General features: G+C 36.6%; 1 protein-coding gene across 1 annotated transcript in view; it reads left to right on the top strand.

The window, feature by feature from the left end:
- FAM117B (family with sequence similarity 117 member B) overlaps positions 1 to 17,118 on the top strand; it is an 89,803-nt gene that overhangs the window by 54,419 nt on the left and 18,266 nt on the right. The window contains exons 3-4 of the mRNA XM_060152296.1: positions 4,832 to 4,924; positions 6,047 to 6,160. Coding sequence (XP_060008279.1) covers positions 4,832 to 4,924; positions 6,047 to 6,160 — 207 coding nt within the window. The remainder of the gene's footprint in view (positions 1 to 4,831; positions 4,925 to 6,046; positions 6,161 to 17,118) is intronic.

Raw genomic sequence — 17,118 nt, 5'->3', positions numbered from 1 at the left:
TTGGTGATGGCCATTCTGACTGGTGTGAAGTGATACCTTATTATAGTTTTGGTTTGCATTTCTCTGATAATTAGTGACATTGAGCATCTTTTCATGTGCCTCTTGTCCATCTGTATATCTTCTTTGGACAAATGTCTATTTAGGTCTTCTGCCCATTTTTAGATGGGGTTTCCTTTTCTTTTTTCGGATATTGAGCTGCTGTTTGTATGTTTTGGAGATTAATCCCTTGTCAGTCACTTCATTTGCAAATATTTTCTCCCATTCTGTGGGTTGTCTTTTTGTTTTGTTTATGGTTTCCTTTGCTGTGCAAAAGCTTTGAAGTTTCATTAGGTCCCGTTTTTGTTTTTATTTTCACATTAGGAGGTGGATCAAAAAAGATCTTGCTGCGATTTATGTCAGAGAGTGTTCTGCCTTTGTTTTCCTCTAGGAGTTTTATAGTATCTGGTCTTACATCTATGAATTTGATAAAGTTGCAGAATACAAAATTAATACACAGAAATCTCTTGCATTCCTATATACTAACAATGAAAGATCAGAAAGAGAAATTAAGGAAACAATCCCACTTACCATCACATCAAAAAGAATAAAATAGCTAGGAATAAACCTACCTAAGGAGGCAAAAGACCTGTACTCAGAAAACTATCAGATACTGATGAAAGAAATCAAAGATGACACAAGCAGGTTGAGAGATGTACCATGTTCTTGGATTGGAAGAATCAATATTGTCAAAATGACGGTACTACCCAAAGTAATCTACAGATTTAATGCATTCCGTATCAAATTACCAATAGCATTTTTTCACAGAATTAGAACAAAAAATCTTGCAATTTGTATAGAAGCACAAAAGATGCCAAATAGCCAAAGCAATATTGAGAAAGAAAAATGGAGCTGGAAGAATCAGGCTCCCTGACTGCAGACTATATTACAAAGCTACAGTCATCAAGACAGTATGGTACTGGCACAAAAACAGAAATATAGATCAATGGAACAGGATAGAAAGTCCAGAGATAAACCCACGCAGCTATGGTCAACTAATCTATGACAGAGGAGGCAAGAATATACAATGGAGGGAAGACAGTCTCTTCAATAAGTGGTGCTGGGAAAACTGGACAGCTACATGTAAAATAATGAAATTGTAATGTTCTCTAACACCATACACAAAAATAAACTCAAAATGGATTAAAGGTCTAATACTTTTTGATAGAATTATTTCTGTATGGAATTGTCCTAAGTGGATTTTATAAAACGTCAGTTGATATGACTTAAGATTCTGGGGTTTTTTCCCCGTTTTAACTTTTTACTAATTAAATGTTCAACATACCAAAAAATTGGAAGGGTATGACAGCTGTCATTAGATTCAACAGTTTTAAACATAGCCATATTTGCTTTACCAATCTTTGTATTTTTATGTGTGTGTTTCTCTGCTTTCTGAAAGTGTGTTGCAGATGTCATGACACTTTATCCCTAATCTTTCAGCATGTATCTTCTAAGAATAAGGGTATTTTCTATATAATCACAGTAGCATTAGCTTACCTAGGAAAATTAATAATTACATAATATCATGTAACACCCAAATCCAGTTCATGTTAAAGTTTACCCAAGATCCCTTCCTTCCTTCCTTCCTTTCACCAGGATCCAGTCTGAGATTCATGCATTGTACTTGCTTTCTCTTAGTTCCTTTTAATTAATTATATTTATTTATTTTTAGCTGCATTGGGTCTTGATTGCTGTGCACGGGCTTTCTCTAGTTGCAGTGAGTGGGGGCTACTCTTTGTTGTGGTGAGCGGGCTTCTCATTGTGGTGGCTTCTCTTGTTGCGGAGCACGGGCTCTAGGCGTGTGGGCTTCAGTAGTTGTGGCACGTGGGCTCAGTAGTTGTGGCTCACAGGCTCTAGAGTGCAGGCTCAGTAGTGTGGAGCACGGGCTTAGTTGCTCCGCAGCATGAGGGATCTTCCCAGACCAGGGCTGGAACCCATGTCCCCTGCATTGGCAGACGGATTCTTAACCACCATGCAACCAGGAAGCCCACTTCCTTTTAATTTAGCACAGTTCATCTCATACTTTCTTTTGGTCTTAAAAACATTGTTATTTTATGTTATTTTATGAATTATACTACATATTTGTAAAGGAGATACTTTATTCTTTTTGAATTAGCAAGTAACTGTAGAATACTTTTTTGCATTACGTGAATATCCTGTTCCCTAGTACCTTTCACTTAATGGTTTTAGTGTCCATTGATGATCCTTGCCTAAATCACTTATTTCCCTGGAGGTTGTCCCCCAGAAAGGTGATTTTTTTTTTCCTTAAACACAAGATAGCATATTGTATACATTCTTCTGCAACTTTGTTTTCACTTAAGGACACCATTCTATCCATATAGAAGAATTTCCCCTTAAAAGTTTTTTTCCATCTTATATATAAAGAGGTATTATTTTGAATAGGCTTTACATTCATTCATAAAAGTACAAAATTTGAGAGGTATCTTCTTCCCATGAGGCAGCCACTGATAACAGATTCTTTTGTTACCATGTGTATTCTTCCAGATGTACTTTACACATGTGTATATTCTTTCTAGCACTCCTATATATAAAGGTAGTTGCTATACATACTGTACCGAGCCTTGAGTTTTTCTTTTTTTTAAATAGTATTTAAAAATTTTATTTATTTACATTTACACGTATTTTTGGCTGTGTTGGGTCTTCGTTGCTGTGCGCAGGCGTTCTCTAGTTGCGGCTAGCAGGGGCTACTCTTGGTTGGGGTGCACAGGCTTCTCATTGCGGTGGCGTCTCCTGTTGCAGAGCACGGGCTCTAGGTGTGTGGGCTTCAGTAGTTGTGGCATGTGGACTCAGTAGTTGTGGCTCGTGGTCTCTAGAGCACAGGCTCAGTAGTTGTGGCACACGGGCTTAGTTGCTCCGCGGCATGTGGGATCTTTCCAGACCAGGGCTCAAACCCGTGTCCCCTGCATTGGCAGGCGGATTCTTAACCACTGTGCCACCAGGGAAGTCCGAGCCTTTAGTTTTTCATTTAACAGTATCTCATGGAGATTATTTTGTATTAGTACAGTGTAGATTTCCTTATCCATTTTTATAGCTGTGTATTATTCTGTTGTAAAGATAAGCCATAATTTATTTGGCCAATCCTCTATTTACATTTTTCTAATCTTGTATAAAAACAGTGCTATAGGGAATAATATATGTCATTTTGTACATAAAGGTGTAAATTTGTACATCTGCAGTATAAATTACCAAAATATGGGTGGTTGTGTCAAACAGTATGTGCATTTGTAACTTTGACAGCAGTTACGAAATCACCTTCCATAAAGGCTGTACTAATTTTACATTCCACCAACAATGGAGGAGGGTGTATGTGATCAAATTGCCCAGTCTCAGTGAAGTTTTAACTTGCATTTCTCTTGTTATGGGATGAGGTTGAGCATATTTTCATATGCCAAGAATAATATTTTTTTTTCTGATACAATGTTTTTAAGTTCTGGATTTTGTGTAACCACTAAGAATTTAACATTTTTGAGGCTGTACTCTGCAAATATTTAAAGCAAGAAAAAACGAAATTTAGAGGTTAAGATTAGAAACTCTGGAGTCTTAGGTTTATATCTTTGGCTTTGCCACTTCCCAGCTGTGAGACCTTAGGCAACTTATCTAACCTCTCATTGTCACAACTTCCTTATCTGCAGAACTTGTAGAACTTTTTGTATGTGTTAAATCAGATAATACAGTGAAGACCTTTCACTGTACTTTCATAAAGCACAGTGCCTAGCACATAGTAAGATCACAGGAATGTTAGCTATTATTAGTATGCATTTGTTCAAAAAATGCTATGCTTATAATTATATAATAATAACTAATTTTTTGGGCTTCCCTGGTGGCGCAGTGGTTGAGAGTCTGCCTGCCGATGCAGGGAACACGGGTTTGCGCCCCAGTCCGGGAAGATCCCACATGCCGCGGAGCGGCTGGGCCCGTGAGCCATGGCCACTGAGCCTGCGTGTCCGGAGCCTGTGTGCCCGGAGCCTGTGTGCCGCAACAGGAGAGGCCACAGCAGTGAGAGGCCTGCGTACAGCAAAAAAAAAAAAAAAAAAACAACAACTAATTTTTATTAGAGAATTGAAAGAAATAGGCTAAAATATTGCAATTACGTAACTGATACTAAAAATTATGGGTAATTTGTGTTATTTAAAATATTTTCTAATACCTAATTTTTCTGTAATAGGAATGTATTTTGTAATAGAAAAATATGGTATACCTTTTTATTTAGAAAGGGAAAATGTTCTCAGGTTTATTGAGATATAACTGATATATAGCACTATATAAGTTTAAGGTATGCAGCATAATGACTTGACATACATATATTGCAAAATGATCACCACAGTAAGCTTAGTTAACATCCATCACCTCATAGAGTTACCAAAAAACTTTTCTTTTTCTTGTGATGAGAACTTTTAGGATCTACTCTCTTAGCTACTTTCAGATGTACGATACAGCAAGTGTTAACTATAGCCATTGGGTTGTACATTACATCCCCAGTACTTATTTATCTTTCAGTGGAAGTTTATACCTTTTGACCACCTTCATCCTATTCCCCCTCTGCTGACCCCCAGCTCTGGTAACCACAAATCTGATTTCTTTTTCTATGAGTTTGTTTGTTTGTTTGTTTTTTTAGATTCCACATGTGAGATCATATGGTATTTGTCTTTCTCTGTCTGACTTCATTTAGCACAATACCCTCAAGGTCCGTCTGTGTTGTCGCAAATGTGGCATTCATTATTGTTAAATGATTAATTATTTTATTAAAACCTCTTCCTTCTTTTTCCCATTATAGACAGAGAGTGCATGGGCTGAAGAGTACTCTGAAAAGAAGAAAGGGTCTCACAAGCGTTCAGCGTCGTGGGGCAGCACAGATCAACTTAAGGAGGTCAGAGAAATGGTTCCAAGGAAGTGGGTGTGGAAATTTGATCCCTTCGTTGACTAGTTCCTTGAAGTTGTGAGCAGCAAAGATTTGTCAGTTTCCATTGTTTTTTAATTTTTTTTTTTTGGTTTTTTTTTGGTGGTTTTGTTTACTTGAGAAATAACAGAAAAAGTTATTATGTTGAATAAAGATTTGAATGGGGAAATGTATGCATAAGTTACTTGATTATATGTTTTTCTTTATTTTTAATGAGAGTCCATAGCTGTTAATATAAATATCAAATGTATAAGATTGCAGTGATACAACAAATTCACACTTACTATTTCTATATACAGTGGTAGTATTTCTGAATTTCAGTAACCCAGTATAACCAAGTTGATTATGGCCCTGTGCTATGATTAACATTTTTTGTGCCTATAATTAGGACATTTGCATTTTATACATAATGTAGCAATAAAACAGAAAAATTCAGTCAAAGAATAATATAGGATATTGATTGAAATTGTATTTGTTATTTACAGATTGTATCTGAATGCATTTCATGGCTTGAGTTGATTTTTTTTAACAGAGCTGATGTTTATTATGTTTATTCATAATTTGATTATGCTCAGTGGACAGCACATCTCCAGGAACCTCCCAGAGCCTGGGGAGCTTGAGTTGGTTTTTAAATAATACTGTTTACTTTTTGGAGCTGTTGAAGGTTAGGTGTTTGTTAAAGAAATCTAATTATAAATAAAATGTGACTCGTAAGTAAAATGAGAGAATACTTATCCTTATTTTTGAATTCTTTGTGAAAGCTATAATGTATAATATAATTTATTCTAAATGCTAAAAATTTCATTTGTTTAGTACTTGGGAAGCTTAAAGGCTCAGAATAGTGTTGGAACATAATTTTTTCTTTGAAAGAAAGATATACATTTATGCATATACAGATGTGTGTGTGTATATCTATATGTGTATATAGATATATATATATAAATTTTTTACAATAAATCAGATTTTTGTGGGATGGTTTAAAAACTCAAGAGATTTATTAAGGCTGAATTTTACTGGTTCTTATTAAGCATGGGTATGTTTTATGTAATGTGGAAAACACTCTGACATACTTGTTATTTTTCCCTTTTTCAGATTGCAAAATTACGCCAGCAGTTGCAGAGAAGTAAACACAGCAGTCGGCATCATCGAGATAAAGAAAGACAGTCTCCATTCCATGGCAACCATGCAGCTATTAACCAGTGTCAGGTAGGAGCACAGATACCATAAAATCCAGACAAGGGATTTGTTGTTTTCCTGGTGATATGTTATTTCATAGGTAACTATTCAGGATAAAAATGTCTAAAACTATATTTGAAACAGTAATTAAATACTCAATCACAGCCTTCATTTAAAAAAAAAACCAGAATATTAAGTTGACAAAATGATATTTTCCTTCAGTGATCTGTGATATGACTTCTAGGAATTATAGCTAGTTACGTATGTTGGTTTACTATATTTTCGTCTTTATCAGTTTAGTATATTGGAGGCAGAATAATAGACATAATCATTGGCTGTGGAACCAGACCCTGGATAAGTAACCTGTTCTAAGTCTCAGTTTCCTCATGTGAAGAGAGAGGATAATAATAATACCTGGAGCATAAAGTCTTTTAGTAGGCAAAATCTTTAACTGCTTTGATTCTTTAATTGAACTCTATGAACTGCTCCTGATGGCTCACTCACAGAACATTTCTCTTAAACTGAATTGAAATTAGATGAGGTCCCTTAGCAAGGAGAGAGCAAGAAATAGTTTGCCAGCTCCACTTACAGGTTGATAGCTTCTGATGATTGTCAAGTGTATGTGGATTGTTTTCAAGAGAAGGTATGGGTAGAGGTACATATTTTTTTCAAATTAATTGTGTCTTAAAATATTGATGCGTGAGTCAATTTTTTTTTTTCGGTACACAGGCCTCTCACTGTTGTGGCCTCTCCCATTGCGGAGCACAGGTTCCGGACGCACAGGCTCAGCGGCCATGGCTCACGGGCCCAGCCGCTCCGCGGCATGTGGGATCTTCCCAGACCGGGGCACGAACCCGTGTCCCCTGCATCGGCAGGCGGACTGTCAACCACTGTGCCACCAGGGAAGCCCCATGGGTCAAATTTGATTCCACAAATTTATAGTTTGATTGTAGTTTCCAATAGCTTTTTTCCATATATAAGGCATTTTTAGTTATAACATACGAATATACATTAACGCATTTAAAAACCTAAACAAACTGCATTTATATTTGGAGAAATAGAAAATGCAAAATTGACAAAACAAGAAATGAAAAGTTTGAATAGATTAATAATTGTCAAAGTTGGAATACTAATTATTCCGCTCACTCTCAAAGGCTACAGACCCACATGGTTTTACAGGTGAATTTGCCAACCTTCCACTTTCTCTTTAATTCATCCATAAATAATTTAGATGTGTTTCTAAGAGATAAGTCCAATTCCTATTTCCAATCCATATTTTTACTCCAAGTAGAATAGAGGTTAAGATTGAGTTTTATTGAATTAAGTGATGGGTTTTAGCAGTTTATAACTTTCTGAAGTGATTTTTTTTAAAGTTGCATTAAAATTAGCAATTAAAGCAATAAAATTATCCAAAATTTTCTTCGTTTTTTCCCTTGCAAGTTGAATTTGCTTCATAAAGATTATTGAAGTTTGCATGAACTTCATTTTTGTCTAATTCTAAAATGTCTCTGTGGAGAAGGTGAGGACTAGAAAATATAGTAACTTGAAAAATAAATTCATGTAGCTTGACTTTTGTACACTTGACACAACAAACATTTTGACTACTTGACTTGCTTTAGTGTTAATAGCCAATCAGAGATCAGGCACGTGTGCATCATGATAGCTATGGTAGTAGTATTCATATTTAATTGAAACTTTGAGACTGTGAACATGAAAATATCATTCAGTAAGTCATGAGTGTGGCTTTGTTTAGTGGGTTCTGTCTCTCGTGGAGAAAGTACCAATTTGAGATACGTATGCTTTGAGGCTATTCCTCCATCCACGTAACATATATTAAATGTTGCCATATAACTCGTACTGTAGTACTCATAAGGGGATGCAGCGATAAATGAAATATTGGGGCTTTCTCCCCACCAAATCTCAAATAGATGTAAGTAAACAGTTAATTTTTACACAGTGTATTGAGTGTGTTGATCAGGGAGTGTTCAGAGTGCTATAGAAGGGATATTTATCCTTGGACTGGCCATGAGCCATCTAGAAAGACTTCTAGAGAAAGTGGTGTCTAAGTGGTCCCTGAAGGATAAGTAGAATTTAGCCAATTTTCTGGACGTATAAGAAATCATGGCTTCAGGTAGGGGTGGTAGTAAGAGATTAGGCTAGAGAGGTAAATAGTAGCCAGATCTGAAAGTCTTCGTGTCTCAGTTGTTAAGAAATTTGGACTTTGTCCTTGAGGCACCAGAGAATTTTCTACAATTCAGGGGGTTGATAGGTGATCAGATACACATTTTGTCATGATCATTATGGGTTCAGAGTAGAGAATGAATTTGCAAGAGGACAAGATTAGAGGCAGGAGACCATTTGAGAATAGATTTATAATCCACGTAAGAAATGATGGTGAAATAAAGTAAGGGAGAAATTGTGGAGCTGGAGAGAGTGGACAAACCTGAGTGATATTTAGAAACTAATAATTAATAATTGAAGTCTATTAAGTGCTTACAATATGGAAAGCAGTCTACTCTAGTTTTGGATATATTATTAGCATTTAATGCTCATCTTTGAGGTGGAGATTGTTATTATCCCCAATTTACAGGCAAGGAATTAAGGCCCAGAGAGATCAAGTATCTTGTTCAAGGTCATATGAGACAGAACTGGGATTCTAATCTAGGCATTTTGACTTCAGAGTCTGAGTTTTTAAACTTTGTTAGCTGATGGTTGATGAGATGGGAATGATGGAGACATAGGAGTAAAAGATAAGGCCAATTCTAGCCTTTAAAACATGATTTAAAAAATATATCTACCTTCCTCACATCATGTACAAAAGTAACTCAAAATGGTCAAAGGCCTAAATATAAGAGCTAAAACTAAAAGCTCTTAGATGAAAACATAGGCATAAATGTGACATAGGATTAGGCAATGGTTTGTTAGATATGACAACAAAAGCACGAGCAACAATAGAAAAAGTACATAAATTGCACTTTATCAAAGTTGAAAACTTTTGTGCTTCAAAGGACACCATCAAAAAAGTGAAAAGACATTCCACAAAATAGGCAAAAATATATATAAATCATATATCTGATAAAGCACTTGTATCTAAAATATATAAAGAACTCTTGCAACTCAATAATGAAAAGACAAAACAACCCAATTTGAAAATGGGCAAAGGATCTAAACAGAGAGGTCTCCAAGGAAGATATACAGATAGCCAGTAAGTATGTGAAAAAGATACTTAGCATTATTTGTCAATAAGGAAATGCATACACATTCCAGTGAGATACTATTTCATACCCACTAGGATAGCTAAAACTAAAAAGACAGATAACAAGTGTTAGTAAGGATTTGGAGAAATTGGAACCCTTATTGCTGATAGGAATGTAAAACGGTGCAGCCATTTTGGAAAACATCCTGGCAGTTCCTCAAAAGGCTAAATAAACATAGAGTTCCTTTATAGCCCAGCACTTGCTCTCCAAGGTGTGTACCCAAGAGAATTGAAAACATACGTTTACATAAAAACTTGGACACAAATGTTCATAGCAGTGTGGCTCACAGTAGCCAAAATTTGGAAACGACCCAAATGTCCATCAACCAATGAATGGATAAATAAAATGCAGTAGGGCTTCCCTGGTGGCGCAGTGGTTGAGAGTCCGCCTGCCGTTGCAGGGGACACGGGTTCGTGCCCTGGTCCGGGAAGATCCCACATGCGGCGGAGCTGCTGGGCCCGTAAGCCATGGCCGCTGAGCCTACGCGTCTGGAGCCTGCGCTCCGCAATGGGAGAGGCCACAACAGTGAGAGGCCCGCGTGCCGCAAAAAAAAATAAAAAAAATAAAATAAAATAAAATGCAGTATATCCATACAATGGAATATTATTCAGTCATAAAAAGAAATGGAGTACTGGTACATGCTACCATATGGGTGAACTTTGAAAGCATTATGCTAAGTGAAAGAAGCCAGGCACAAAAGAACACATATTATATGATTTCACTTACATGAAATGTCCAGAATAAGCAAACCCATAGAGACAGGTTGTAGATTGGTGGTTGCCTAGAGCTGGGAAAGTTGGGGGGAAATAGAGAGTGACTGGTAATGGGTGAGGGACTTATTTTTGGTGTGATTCTAAGATCAATTGTGGTAATGGTTGTACAACTCTGTTCAATAACCATTCAGAAGCAAAAGTTGTACACTTTAAACGAGTAAGTTTTATGGTATTGTGAATTATTTTTCAATAAGCTGATGCAAAAAAAATCTACCAACCAACATAAAAAATAAGTAGATAAAGTACAAATATAATTGTCTGGAAATAATAGATTAGATGCTAACACAGAACCCAAAAGTAACCTGGGAGATCATGTAGCTAGAGGATGAGCACAGGTGCCCTGAGATCAGACTGTTTAGTTTAAATCTGGGTCCTGCTTCTTGTTGGCTGTATGAAGTTCCTCGGGTTCTCTCTGCGTTATAGTATTACTTGTTATTGTGTTATACTGAGGTTTAAATGCGATAGAATGTTGTAAAACAGTTAATGCAATTCTTGACCCATAATAACTGCTCAGTAGATCTTAAGTCGCTTCCAGTTGGATTTTTCACTAGGCTTCTCTGCCAATTTCATATTGGAAGTTATTTTCTAAAGCTTTTATTATCATAAAAATATTTACATGCTTATTACAAAAATTGTAGAAACTAAAAAAGTCAAATAAAAAGATTGTCTCAATCAAGGTGTTATTTTTTTTAAATCAAATAGGAAAAATATCATCCAGAGTCTCACTCTTTAAAGACAGCTATTCCTTACATTTTTTCTTCTTTTTCCTTTCTCATTCCTTGTTGAGATCCTACCATATGTTAGACTTTATATATTTAAAAAATTTTACTTAATGTGGAAAAATGTTTGTTATTACAGATGCTTCAGGAACATTTTTAATGTTTCAGATTCTGTAGAGCATTTCCCTAATTTTGGCTATTTAGTTGGGTCCAGTTCCTGTGTGCTTAAAACTTTTTATATATTTATACTTTCCTAGGGGTACATTTTCCATTATTTGGTTAAGAAGTTTGAATATTTGGGGGGGCTCTTTAACTTTTCTCTTCAGAGCCTTTCCAAGTTATTACAGATTTTTGGTTTGGAGGGGTTTTTTTGTTTGGAGAAGATTATTGGGAAATTCCTTTAGTATCCCTTAATGATCAAGGACAGTATTGCTCTGCTGATAGCTCATAGTCTATAACCACTGGTTAACAAAAGATCTTTTTCTTGGGCTTACAATGGATTTTTGCAGTTAGAAAAGAATTCTCACATACCTTTTTGAGTGGTTCTTTCCCTGGAAATTTGGGGGGTGGGGAACTATTTGTTATGAAGAATAAATGCTGCTAAGTTTTTTAGGAGAGAGAATCTTTTCACATGTCAGTGGTTTCCAGAATTGACAGAGCCCTCGGATACTTACGGTATCATATTTTTAAGGAGTATTTCAAGAAATATTCTCATTAGAAGATGTAACTAATACATTTCAGGATTGTTTGATTGATGATTAGAGTCAGATATTAGTAACAGAGGAGTGGGAGATGCAGCATCTTCACAGTTGCTTAAACTAATTTAGGAGTGAGAATTTAAAAATCATGCAGGTGTTTCTGGTTGTTATAGCCTCAAGCAAGAAAGCCCTCCCATAGGATTTTTTTATTTCTTTATCTGGGCTGGGACGCTGTAGTTTTGTAGTAGCTTAGGAGGGTTTGAGAGCAAAGGGATAGTGAGGTAGAAAGGGATAAAAACCTATTTTCATCTGAGAAGTGAGAGGGGCGTTGCACTTTCAAGAGAAAATTGCTGCTCTGCAGTATAATCTTTGTATGCCAGTCCAGGACATGATTGCTGTTCTTGAAAGTTTTAAGATTTTGCTACTTAGTAATCAAGAGTAGGTGCTTCAGCTGTGACCTTTATTATAGCGTATAGTTTGTAGCTTAGAAGAGCTAAGAGGGGGATATCAGATGAAAGGACAGTGATTGCTGGAGGACAGAAATAAAGTAATGCTGACAGGACAGGAGGAATCAAGGCCACATGGAGGCCCTCTACAAAAGCCCTTAAGATTGGAAAGCTTTTTTTCCAGTGCTTTCTAATTTTTTTAAAACCATTCTAAACATCAGTTTTGACCTCCCTGTTATATTAGGGTTTCTGGCTCATGTTTCTCTCATAGATCTCTGTTGAATTGCTGAACAGACCTTTTTCCATCCTACTTGCCTATCAAGGCACATTTTTCTTCCTTTGAAAATTTAACTGTATATTTCTTTTTCCTGCTCAGCTACTGCTTCAGTAGGTGTTCTTCCCATCTTTCCTGACTCTCTGTGTCATACCACAGTCTTATCCCCACACTTTGAAACAGAAACTTAAGTTATAATGTAGATTGACCTTGAATGAAGATTCAGGATTAGCCAACCCTTCTCTTGGGGTTCTTTCTTTGTTGGTTACTTCTCAGCTTTGATGCAGAATTTGATCTTTAAGCTGTAATGTATATAGATATATGGAGAATGTAAATAGAAAAAAAACATTAAAACAGTGATTCACCTAATTGAAATCTTAATTGAATGGAAAACATTCTGATTTGAGGAGAAAGAATCAAAAATTGAGAAAATAGGAGATCCTTGTTGTTTCCAAAGGATAGATCTTAGGAGAGGTAGATTTTGCTTTAGTACATTGAAAGATTTTTAACCTTTCAGAGCTATCTAAGGATGACCTCTCAGTTAATATGATAGCCCACTTATATTTGCATACACTGATTTATATTTAGAAATGTAGATTTTATTACAGAAAGCTGTGTGGATATGGGAAAAATAAATTATATACACACACATAAAATTCCTTAAGAGCCCTTGAAATGAAGCATAAAAGTTAAAGTATAGTCATTTTTGTTATTTTTAGATATTTTAGAATATAGTTTATGTAAGGAGTAAAATCAAAGGCCTATTATTATCTTTTATTTCTGGAACAATAACAGTATGCTTAATGAAGAAAATCTTTCCCTGGCAGCTTGGGTAGATTTTTTTTCTTTTAATCATATAGCTATTTGCTAGTTAAATGAATTGCAGTTGAACCTTTGCTTCATTTATCTAAAATGGTGTGTTGACCTTAGGGAAGTGGCCATTTTCTTTCTTTCTTTCTTTTCCTTCCTTCCTTTCTTTTGCCTTAAATAGATTAAACTGTTGATAAATACTTGCTGCTATTTAGATTACATTTGAGAAAAACTTCTTACCAATTGAGTAGGTTATGACTTCTGTAGCTGCCTGGAAAGGCAGTAACAAGATGTACAGTTAGTTACTATACTGGTGGGTTCCTCTTATGTGCATTTCTCAACATGACACCCAGGAAACTTAAGCTTTCTGTTCTTAGCAAGCTTACTAACAGATCTTTATGATTCTAAAATCCAGGATGGTCAACATTTTGCGGAAACCTTGACAGGTCCTCTTCCCCTTCTAGTCTTCTCCTTCCTCATTTCTATAACTTTAACAGTTGTAAACCAAGTGCAGCCTGAAAATGGCATCCAGAGCAAGCCATTATTTATGTTGTTTTGTGACATTTAGGAGAGGAAATTAAGTTTGGAATTTAGTACCTTTCGCTCAGTATAAAAAATAAAGTAAAAGTTCTATTTCTAGTATATATACTAATAACTCCTGAGATCTTTCTTAGTCTGTACCAGTTCCCTGTCTCCTCATTGTTTCCTGACACAGGAAGAGTCCAGGCACAGGAAGGATGACTGCCTGACAGAAATGTTCTAATGTGCCCTCCACTGCAGATTAGTGAGCTGTGGGTTTCTTTTAACCCCTAGGTGCTTTAGTCCAAATCAGTTTCCTGTCACCTCACTATTTTCTATTTTCTATTGCCACTACCTTAAGAAAAGTTTCTTTCCTTCCTTGACCCATCATGAACCAAAACATATTCTTAGCTTTACTCTCCCACTCTTATCCCTGCAGCAAGTACATATATAATTGGAGAGGGTTTTTTTTTTTTTAAGCCTTTTGTTAGATTATACTTTGGGATTTTACTTCTGTTGCTAAGGAAACGAGGGTGAGAATAGGTTTTTAAAAGTTTTTTTTTTCCCTTCAAGGTGTTAGTGATAGGTCTTAGTGATATAAAAGACCGATGAGAAATAACCAGTTTCAGTGACTCTCTTAGGCATTATTTCACTGAAGTTAAAAGTAGGAAAGTGAAGACCTTGGAATGAGAGTAAGGCAGAGGGTGGAGAATACAAGTTTTTACAAGAATGGAACGGAGTAGTGGCCTTTGCTGTTTGCCTTCCTCTTCCTGTTCTGTCCTTATCACAGTTCTGTCACAGGGTGAACCAGTGCTGGATTGCTGATGAGGCTTTCGGGAAGCAAGGGAAGTTACTGGCTTTGTAGCACTAAGATGGAAGGATTGAAGAATAGGGTGTGTGAAAGGCAGCTGACAGGGCTGGTCAATACTCAGTTGACCTCACCTAAAAGGGACATACCTAACTTTTGAGGGGTCCCTAAGTCATTTGTGGACTGCTTTTTTTTTTTTTTTTTTTTTTTTGCGGTACGTGGGCCTCTCACTGTTGTGGCCTCTCCCGTTGCGGAGCGCAGGCTCAGCGGCCATGGCTCACGGGCCCAGCCGCTCCGCGGCATGTGGGATCTTCCCGGACCGGGGCACGAACCCGTGTCCCCTGCATCGGCAGGCGGACTCTCAACCACTGCACCACCAGGGAAGCCCTGTGGACTGCTTTTTAAAAGATATTCTTCCCACCTTTCATCCATTTCAGCATATAGCTCTCTCTAGGCAAAGATCTAAGGAGACAATATTAGACAGAAAGAACATGATTCAGAATGATTCTGTTAGCTAGTAACTTTTCTTTTTGTTTGTCAATTACCATATAGTAAAATTGACTTTTTTGGGGGGTGTTGTCATACAGCTACATGAATTTTAATACATGTATAGATTCATGTAACCATTCACCACAGTCAGGGTACTGTGACACAGGATATTGTGTGAGAATAATTCCATCACCACCACTCACCCCAAATTTCCTCATGCTATCCCTTTATACACACACACCCCTCCTTAACCTCTGTAATCACTGATTTGTTCTCCATCATTCTAGTGTTAAATCTTTTTGAGAATGTCCTGTGAATGGAATCGTACAGTATGTAATCTTTTGAGACTGTTTTCTTTTTTATTTTTTTCGGTACGCGGGCCTCTCACTGCTGTGGCCTCTCCCGTTGCGGAGCACAGGCTCCGGACGCGCAGGCTCAGCGGCCACGGTTCACGGGCCCAGCCGCTCCGCGGCATGTGGGATCTTCCCAGACCGGGGCACAAACCCGCGTCCCCTGCATCGGCAGGCGGACTCCCAACCACTGCGCCACCGGGGAAGCCCAAGACTGTCTTCTTTTACTCAGCAGTAGTGCCTTTGTGATTTATCCAAGTTGTGTATATCAATAGTTTATTCTCTTTTATTGCTGAGGAGTTTTTGGAGATTATGAAGAAAATTGCTATAATCATTTCCTTGCAGAATTTTGCATAAACATTAATTTTCATTTTTCTAGGGAAAATGCTCAGGAATGGGATTGCTTGTTCATATAGTAATTGTATCTTGAACTTAATAGAAACTGGAAAACTTTTCCAGAATGATTGTACCATTGTGCATTCCCAACAGCAGTGTTTGAGTATCTCCTTTGCTCTGCTTTCTCATCAGCACTTGGTATTGTCAGTATTTTTTATTTTAGCTATTCAAATAGGTGTGTAGTGACATTACATCTTGATATTAATTTGCATTACCCTAGTGAACATCTTTTCATATGGTTATTTGCCATCTGTATATCATGTTTGGTAAAGTGTACGTTCAAATATTTTGCCCATTTTTAAATCAGGCTGTTCGTTTTCTTATTACTGAGTTTTGAGATATCTTTATGTATTCTGAATACAAGTCCTTTGTTGACTATGTGAGTTACAAATATTTTTTCCCAGTCTGAATTAGTATTTCATTCTTTCGACAGTGTCGTTCATAGGGCAAAAGTTTTTTTAAAAAGCAATTTTGAAGAAATCGTGTATCATTCTTTTCCTTTTTCCCCAGCTTTATAGAAATATAATTGACACAATAACATTGTGTATTTAAGATATACAGTGTGATGACTTGGTATATGTATATATTGTGAAATTATTACCACAGTAAGATTAGTTAAGACACCCATCACCTCATGTAGTTACCTGTTTTTTCTTTTCTGGTGAGAACTTTTAAGATCTACTCTCTTAGCAACTTCCAAGTATATAATACTGTGTTGTTAACTATAGTTACCATGCTGTACATTAGATCCCCAGAACATATTCATCTTGTAATTGGAAGTTTGTATTCTTAACTGTCTTTACCCATTTCCTCCACCCATCTGCCCCTGGCAACCACCAATCTACTTCTGTTTCTATGAGTGTGGTTTACTTTTATTTTTATTTAAAAATTTTTTTAATTTATTTTTTGAGTTTGTGGTTTTTTTTAGATTCCTCATATAAGTGAGAACATACAGTATACAATATTTGTCTGTCTGACTTATTTCACTTAGCATAATGCTCTCAGGGTCCATCCATGTTGTCGCAAATGGCAGGATTTCTTTCATGGCTGAATAATATTTCATCGTTTATGTGTGTTCCACATTTTCTTTATCCATTCATTCATCAACAGACACATAGGTTGTTTCCATGTCATAGTTATTGTAAATATTATAAATGCGGTAATGAACATGGAGGTGCAGATATTGTAAGGAGTAAAAATATTTTGCTGTTCAGTTTGGCAATATGAATCAAAATCCTGAAAATCTTTCTTGCATTTTGAGCTGTTAGTCCTTCCAGGATTGTATCCTAAGGAAGTATTTACATATGTGTGCAAATACTCACCTAAGAGGATGTTTATGGCAGCATTTTTTTGTTTGTTTCCTTTTTTTATTTTTGGCTGGGCTGCGTGGCTTGCGAAATCTTAGTTCCCTGACCAGGGATTGAACCCAAGCCGTCGGCAGTGAAAGTG

This window comes from Lagenorhynchus albirostris, chromosome 6, assembly GCF_949774975.1.
Source record: "Lagenorhynchus albirostris chromosome 6, mLagAlb1.1, whole genome shotgun sequence".
NCBI lineage: Eukaryota > Metazoa > Chordata > Mammalia > Artiodactyla > Delphinidae > Lagenorhynchus > Lagenorhynchus albirostris.
This window is presented reverse-complemented; position numbering and strand designations above follow the sequence as displayed.